This window comes from Tupaia chinensis, unplaced genomic scaffold (assembly GCF_000334495.1).
Source record: "Tupaia chinensis unplaced genomic scaffold, TupChi_1.0 Scaffold000221_1, whole genome shotgun sequence".
NCBI lineage: Eukaryota > Metazoa > Chordata > Mammalia > Scandentia > Tupaiidae > Tupaia > Tupaia belangeri.
This window is the reverse complement of record NW_006159696.1, coordinates 433,513-442,080: the sequence shown is the minus strand read 5'-3', so window position 1 is coordinate 442,080 and position 8,568 is coordinate 433,513. Positions and strand designations below refer to the sequence as shown.

The following is an 8,568-nucleotide window of genomic DNA, read 5'->3' as shown; positions in this document are numbered from 1 at the left end:
CCATTTCTCTCTTCTCGAGTCGTCCGTGCGGGCAGCAATCATCTCTCCTATTCCCTTCCCCACTATTTCCCCTTCTTCCTGAGTTCGGTTTTCATCCACGCCTCCTGCCGGGGTTTCATTGCTGATGTCTATTTCCAACATCTGGGGGCTGGTTGTTTTCTGACTGTTCCATTTTCACAGTCTCTCACTGAAGATATTAAAGATAGTTTTATCTAAGACTTTTCTTTTCCCTGCATTAGTTTCTGTCGCCTCCAACTTCCTATGTTGACCTCTGTCCTTCACGAGAGACTGGCCCTTTGCTGTCTGCAGACCCAGGCCCTCTAACCTAGGGGACTGGCTCCCTAGAAGCAGACTGGACTGGGTGGGTATGAGGGGGATGGGAGCCTTTTCCTCAGAAAGCAGACAGAGGGGATCCGCCGGGGCCGTTTTGTTGGGAACTCTTCATGTTAGCGTACTTTGTATTTTTCTTCTTGGCCTGTCAGATTTCCCAAAGAAAATCCCTGTTTCCTTCCGAAGGTTACTGGTCTTGCCAGGGCCCAATGTGGATGACAGCTGGGGGCCTCACATCAACTTTCACCCAACCCTTCTGTTTCGGGGTGGGACTCCCAGTGATCCCAGGCCAGCGCCTTCGCTTTGAAGTGCCTCTCGCTCCCCTTTCCAGGGGGAAACTACCTGACATGAGTGCAGGAAGGCAGTCCCTCCTAGCTTACTTGTTCAGAAGGTCTTAGATTAATTTCCATTTTTCATGTTTATTTATTTCGTGAGAGACACAGAGAAAGAGAAAGACAAGCATCTTCAAAAGGGTTTCAGGGTGCAATCCTCCCCCCGAGTCTTCCCAGTCAGTCAGGATGTGCCCATGAGACCATCGAGGGCAGGGGTCACGGCACGTGGCCCTGCCATGGGGCCTCTGCCTTTTTCTGTCCATCTCTCAGCATGTATGGTTGACTGGGAGTCGAGACTCAGTCCTCTGAGTCCTCCAGCAAGCAGGGTGCTGTGCCACCACCAAGCCACTACGGCCGGGCCTTGGTTGCTTTCAAAGCTGACTCTCAGCCAGAGCTCTCACTCCTGTTGCTCCTCTGCCTTCATTTCCAGAGAGCTGGTCCTGTCAGTCTCTGTGGCCGGGAGCTGTGTGTGCAGACCAGCCCGCCCCTGCGCTCTCCTTGGTGCTGGCGTGGCCCTTGGCTCTCCCAGGTCAGCGCTCAGTCAGCTCCTCTTAGCTGCTTTCCAGATTGCAGACTGCCCCCTTCCCTCCTGTCTGTCTTGTCTTGTCTTGTCTTGTCTTGTCTTGTCTTGTCTTGTCTTGTCTTGTCTTGTCTTGTCTTGTCTTGTCTTGTCTTGTCTTGTCTTGTCTTGTCTTGTCTTGTCTTGTCTTGTCTTGTCTTGTCTTGTCTTGTCTTGTCTTGTCTTGTCTTGTCTTGTCTTGTCTTGTCTTGTCTTGTCTTGTCTTGTCTTGTCTTTTCTTTTCTTTTCTTTTCTTTTCTTTTCTTTCTTTCTTTCTTTCTTTCTTTCTTTTTTTTTTTTTTTAACAATGTCTTTTTTATTAAGGTTTTTGCCACAGGGCACATGTGCTCACCAGAGAGGCAGAGACAGAGACAGTGAGAGGGAAAATGAGAAATCGCCCCCAGGAGGGATGGCCACACCACAATCCCTTTTCCTTCATTCTCCTCCCAGGATTTGGGGCATGCACGCACACGTGCCCAGCACGATTTTCAAGCCTCCGGGTCCAGAACTCGAATCATGGTGAGCCACGTGAGAGTCTACCACCTTAACTACTGCACCGCTTGCTAGCCCCCAAACATGGTCTTCGAAGAAAAACTATTTGTAAAAGATCGAGAATGTGTATGTATGTTAGAGAGAGAAAAGAGAGAGAAGCAGCCTTCAAGGGCTCGGGCAGTCACGATGCCCTTTCTCCAGTCCTCCACCCTGCGAAGGTTCTGGGTGTGTGCACACACCTGGCAGGCTTTCAGGCCCACTGGCGGGGACTCCAACCACGGTCAGCGAGTGGCCTCCAGCTCCACAAAGGCCCCTCCTGTTCTTTTCATCTAGGTGTGTTGACACCTTCAAAAACATGTTTGGAGTGTTTTGTGGAGTTGGGGTATGTGGAGAAGCCAAAGGTGACTTTAAAAACTGTCATCCTTAACTGGAAGTGTGAATTTGAGTTTCGATTTTCTCGTTAACCAGGGAGGTTTCTGAAATGTATCTTTGCTTCCCACACTGTAGGTCTGGCTTTTGCCTATGTCACACCCTCACTCGGTCTCGTTGTTATTATCTTCTTCTTCTGTACTACTGTTAGTACTATATGATTTCCTTCTTTGGGGGAAAAAAGGCTTTAAAAAAAAAGAAACAACGAATATTCTTTGTTTCTTTGGTAATACATACATTTTCAAAGCCATGCCATTAGAAGCATAGGCGTTCATAGCTGCCATTCTCTCAGCAGGCTGTTTTCTCTATCAGGAAGCAGAGATCTCTTGGTGCCATTTTGTTCTTATCACCTTAAATTCTATTTTATTTGATGTTACAAAATCTGCTTTTTTACACTTTGTGGCTTACCTTTTTAAAAAATATTTTTATTATTTCTTAAAAGAATTATTTATTTAATTTTATTATCATTATTATTTTTAATTTGCTATAGCATGCTCACCAGAGAATGAGAGAGAGAGAATGAGAAAGCAAGCTGCCAGGTCTGGGACTTGAACCACAGCCAGCCATGTGGGACCACCATGCCACCTGCTGGCCCCTTTTTAATTCTTTTACTTTCCAACATTTTTGCTTATTCCTCTCTATTTTTAAAACCGAGTCCCTCACATTAGGGGCTGGATGAATTTAACCTATCTGTGTTGATCGTGGCAGCCGACATATTTGTATCTGACTCTTGCCATCTTATTTATTGTTGTTTGCTACTTATTTTTCCATCTTGTTTTTCTCTTTCCTCCTGTTTTCTCACTTATTAGATGGATCCCTTCAAATGTGCCATGCTTTTCTGCCTCATGTTCTGAAAGTCATACACATTCTATTTCTATGCTGTCTTCCACTTCCGTGCAAAGCCAAGAAACCTACATGTGAAGGGCTGAGATCAGCAGACGTAATGTGAGTCCTCCGAGTGGTGATGGACCCGCCTGACAGACCAGGAAAGTGGCAGAAGTCTAGGGACCCCATCAACACTTCAAGCAGAAGCTGAAGTGGCAAGGGGAACAACCCTGGTGTCCTCTGTCAGCACAACTGTAGGCCTCATCTGCTGTGAATCACCAGGGATGGGTGCTGGGAGAAGCCGGTGGGACAAGGGTATGTGTACAGGTCCTGCATAAAACGCCTTTGCCCAGCCTTCCCAAACGAGTTTGAGCAACTCCCTCTCTTCCTTCATCTCCAGTGTTCCCGCTTTCTGTGCTCTCTCTGCTCTGCTGACCCTGATAGGGCTGAGCGGAAGAGAGACTTGGGAGCGAGAACACGGACGGGGGGGCTGAGTGGTCTCATCACACGTGTTAGCCCTGGGCAGCATCACCGGTGGCTGGACGTCCCTCTTCCTGGCATGGCTGTCCGACGGCATGGTGCTGAGTGTGTGGCACTCTCACTGTGGACAGTGAGCAGGGCAGATTTTTCCAGGAACTGGATATTGAGAGTAGTCTATTACCCGTAGTTCATGCAGTTAAGTAGAAATCTGGGGCTCTTTCTAGCGGCTGTGCAAGTCTAAGATCATACTAAGACGAACGACACGAATGTGTCCAACAGGCACCGCGAGACTGGGCCCTGTGCAAGGGGCTGCCACAGGAGTCGGGCTTTGCTGGGGAGGGGGATGAGGGCCAGTAATAACCTCCCCTGAGGCTTGGGAGTGCCGGCCAGACCGAGAGAGGGCCTGGGAAGACGCTGGCATCTGCTGGGAGACGCTGGCTCTCAGAGCTCCAACGTGCTCCCTTTGAGAGGATGTACTGGTCTGGTCTGGGAAGGGCCTGAGGGCTGCCCTTGCAAGGGCTGGCCACTGAGATGCTGACCTCCATTTTATTAGCTTTTACTGGAAGCCCGTGGGATCTGGAAAAGGTGGGGTGGGGTCGGTGGGAAGAATGTTTGTTTCAGAAGTTCTAGGAGATGGAAGCTCCTATGGAGTCACCCGATGGGCAAGGACCACGGGCCACCTCAGGGCTCGCCATGTGAAAGATGAGAGGAAGCCTGTGGCAGGGGAGTCTGTCCCTGTGGGGCCTGGGTGACTCAGGGTCATTGCCCCCAGGCTCACCCAGCCTCAGAAAGTGGTGCTCTCAGGAAGCAGCTCCGGGGCTGAACAGGGGGGTGTCCACGATGGGACCCCAGAAACTCTGAAAGGGGTGGGCCTGGCACCTTTGCTAACTGGCATCAGAGTGACCGATCACCCACAGGTCCTCCAGGAAAGCCCAAACGCAACTGGAGGGTCACAACTGGTCTTCAAAACATGGAGGCCAGAGGTGGCGGGCATGTGTGGGCGGGGGCGTGGCTCGGATCTATGTACCCGGGGTGCTGGGGTTCGCACTTGCCTCTGTGTGTTACAGCGTGAGCCTACTGTGTCCTGCAATGGAGGCACATCGTCTCATTTTACAAACAAAACCTACAGCGGAAAATGAAACGGCCTCTGACAGCTAGCACGCTGGCTTCAGGTCAGCTCGAACCCTCACCGACCTGACTCCAGAGCTCCTGGCTATCCCCACGGCTCTCCGTGTGCTTCCTCCGTCCACATCCGAGGCGGCCCGTGGGACCAGGCTGCCTTGCCTTGTTCAGACCCACACTGCACCTGGCCTGACCCTGAGACGCACCCTCACAATTTTCCATGCCCACCTTCCCCTGAGCTATGATGACGCACGGGTTCCTTCAACAGTTTCCCTGCTGTCGTGGAAACACACACGCATGCTTGAAAGGTGCCGCTTTAACCACTCTAGGAGCTATGTGCTGACACACTGCCCCGTGCTTGACGCGGGCTTAGTCTGGAAGGGCAAGCTCTCCATGAGCAGGGATGGCACAAACATCGGTAACCGTGTTCAGCATGACACAGCGGCCGCGCTGAGAGCCCTGCTCTCCCTCCCGCCCCCCACACCCCAGTGTTGTCGAGAGAGGCTTGCCCGTGCCAGAGACGTGTAAAGATCTGAGCTCACGGGGCTGACACTCCGTCTTTGACATGCTCAGAATTACCAAGGGCTGTGAGACCAGTTCCCGCCCTGAACCCACACTATCCAGGGCTGCACCCAGGAACCTCCTGCACCTTGCCCATCCCAGAGCACTCTCTGCACCCCGGTTCTGTGGGAATGGCTGAGATGCATACCCCTCCCCCTGCCAAGGCTCTGCAATGCTGACCCCGAACAAGGGGATCTGACATTTCTCTATGTTTAAAATTAATTCATTTCCTCCATAAGAAATAAATGGAGAGTTAGAGAGACAGCTACCTCAACAGGGTCCCCACGGCATGACTTGCCCCCATCTCAGCCAGCCCAGACTATGGGTGCACGCCCAGTGTACTCAGGGAGGGCTGGGGACATGAACCCAGAACCTTTCCCATGTGGGTCAGTCATGTCACAGCTGCGCCACTGCCTGGCCCCCTGACGTCTCTTTCTGACTCAGAGCCGTGATAGGAGTGTTGTTTGGGACGAGTCCTTTAAGGGCTCTTCCCCACGTTTTCCCAAGGAATAGCCCTTCTCTCTCTGGAGTCCTTTATGTGAGTCGGCTGCCCATGTCCTGGGAGCCCCGCTGTCCGGGCAGCAGCAGGCCGAGCTCTTCATCCCAGCACTCGTGGGGTGCAGCTGGGATGACCCACTCGTGGTGGATGAGGCTAATAGCTTCTCCCAGTGAGGGAACTGAGACCAACCTGGGTGGCCCGAGATGGCCCCTCAGTGCTAGGGGTACAGGGGGTCAGCATCGGCTTTGGCAGGATGGCAGCCATTGTGAAACTAAGGAACCTCTAATGGCAACCACCTGACCAGGCGTGGAGTCGTGGGGGCCTGTCCGAGGAATGGTTCGAACAGACACCAGCAGTGGGTATTCGAAGTAAAACAGGAATCGGGGTGACTGTCGGGAGAGCGATCGACGCTGATGGGCCACGGTGGGGGAGGGTCTGCACCTGCTCGTGTCTGGTACCACAGACAGGCTGAGCTTTCCAGGCAGTCTGGGGGTGCTCACTGGCCATCTCCCCGTAGCCCTTACAGAATAAACTCCCTTCTTCTCCAGCCTTGCCTCCTGTTTCACGGCCCATGAGAAGCAGCAGCCGGACTTAGTCGGCCAGTCACCGGGAGGAAACAAGCCCTGTGCGGGCGGCGACATCTGGCACGAAGGCCGCATGTGAGCTGGAGGTGGTTTTGTCCCTGGATGTTGGGAGGAGTGAAACGTGTGCACCTGCGCCCTGCCTGGAGCACCCAGGGACTGGAGGGGACAGGAAAAGCTGTTTTCTTAAGTTGGGCAAGGACTCTACCTGTCAACGCCATAGGAAACCTTCCATTATGGACGCGTGGGTATAGGAGCCCGGGGCCGAGGATAAAAAGCACACAGGAAACCCTGAGGGCACCGCTGTGAGGCCCAGGGGAGACGGTCTCTGTCCCTCCAGGACGCCCATGGGACACGGGCACACGCTCTCACCTGGGGCTTGGTCTCGTCCTTGTCCTTGTAGTAGAGGAGCTGGTCCCCACACAGCACGAACCAGCGCTGCTGCCAGTTCTTCATGATGCTCCTCTGCTTCTTCAGCCAGCCCGCCTTGAGCACGGGGCCTGGCCGGCGGGGGCCCAGTGGCCGCCCAGGGCTCCGGCCCTGCTCTCCCATCACCAGGCTCTTGGAGCGGGCTGGAAGCCAAGAACATGCAGCGTGAGACCCGTGTGCCTGCCCTCGTTCTCACCCATCCTGCACCCCAGCTGGCCTGCGACGAGGCGTGGGCTTCCAGCCAGGGGACGTGCTGGGCCTGCCTCCGTGGGTCTCAGGGGCAGCCCGGTGGTCTGTGGGGCGGGAGTGCAGCCCACCTGCCCAGTTAAACTCCACGCTGGCCCTGGGACCCCAGGATCTCCATGCTCATTCATGCACCGTGTGTTCATCCATCTCTCTGCCCAACTGCCTTCCCTCTCTGCTTCCCCTCCCTCCTTTCTCTCTCCACTCCTTTCTCCCCTCCCCTCTTCTTCCTCCCTTCCTTTCTTTCCTCCTCCCTCCATGAACCCACCCCTCCATTTTTTCAATGATTCATTCATTCATTCCTATAGTAGTTGTTTACTGTGCACCTACTATGTGCCAGGAGCTGTTCTGCTTCTGGGTATAAAACAGTGAAATGAGAAACGAATGGGAATCTGGGGCCTCCTGGAGCTCAACAGAAGCTCAGTCACTCAGCAGTGCACGCGGATGCCGGCCCTCCAGGGGCCACAGAGCTTCTGCCCTGGCACTGGGGCACGTCTGCAGGGGCGCTCAACGTCCGGCCGCACCCGTCCCGGGAGGCCCAGCTCTGGGCACAGGGCCTGGACACCGAGCCTGGGGGAGCTCAGGAGCCTGTCCGTGTGCGGTGACTGTGTGGCCGAAGGTCTGTAGGCCCCCTCCCACTGCAAGACCAAGGATGGGTTTGGTCAAAGCCCTGGGTGCTGGCCCTTCTAAGGCGTGCCAGGAAGGGGCAGGTGAGGAGGGCCATGTTCACCAGGGCAGGGGACCTTGCACCCGAGGAGCCCACCTGACCCTGCCCCCACCCTGGAGGAGAGGAAAGGGCAGCTGCACCCCCACCCTGAACTCCAGGTCACCAGGGAGGGCCCCTTCCTGCAGATGCTACTTAAGCCGCCGAACTGACCCGGGTCTTTCCTCAGCTGACCAATCACGCAGGTATTACTCACTAGGCTGACTGGGCTTCTCGAAAGGAAAATAATCATTGCAATGATTTATTAATAACTGTTTCTGTCCTCAGCACTTCCTTTAATCAATTATCTGGTTCTGTAAATATTTAAGTCAAGGCTTTGAGGCATACAGTGCTGGCATTTGAGGATCCTGAATGGTTTTCATTTCCAGAGAGGCCTCAGTAGCAGGTGTCAGGCAAGCTGGCGACCTGGTGGCAGGTGTGTGTGTGTGTGTGTGTGCGCGCCTGTGCTCACGCCCTTGGCCCGCCTCAGTCACTGCTTTGTTGATCCAGGGCACTAGCATTCACTCGTCTATCCTGAGCCCGCCAGCTCTGGTGCAGTATGGAACCCCGAGTTGACAGTGACCCTCAGGAGGAGGGGATCAATCGCAACCAACCATGCAGGAAGGAGCCACGGGCCGGTGAGACAGACAGGCCGAGCCTGAAATGAGGTGCAGGCTTTTCTGCTGCAGACCTTGCAGGGTGGCCCGCAGATGACAGCCCTGGGCTGGGCCTTGAAGGACACCGGCCCGCCTGGGGGGAGGAGGGCTCAGAGCTGGGAGGTGGGGACTAGCGTGCCATTTGCCACCTCCGGGCTCACAAGAGTGGGTGTGTGGAGCTGTCACCTCTCACCAATGAATGTCCTGAGAGGGCTCCTACGCATCCAGCTCTCTGTCCCTGCCCCATCCCTGCCGGCCCTTGGTATTTGCATGTCCCCCCCCACCCCCCGCCACACACCCATCCCCCCCTATTTCTCTGACCAAACT

The 8,568-nt window shown here is 54.4% G+C and overlaps 1 protein-coding gene across 1 annotated transcript in view; it reads right to left on the bottom strand.

Annotated features, from left to right (window-relative positions):
• Positions 1–8,568, bottom strand: part of LOC106734796 (rho GTPase-activating protein 22-like) — a 77,713-nt gene that overhangs the window by 14,493 nt on the left and 54,652 nt on the right. Inside the window, exon 2 of the mRNA XM_014587560.2 lies at positions 6,583–6,782. Within this exon, the coding sequence (XP_014443046.1) occupies positions 6,583–6,782 (200 nt within the window). The remainder of the gene's footprint in view (positions 1–6,582; positions 6,783–8,568) is intronic.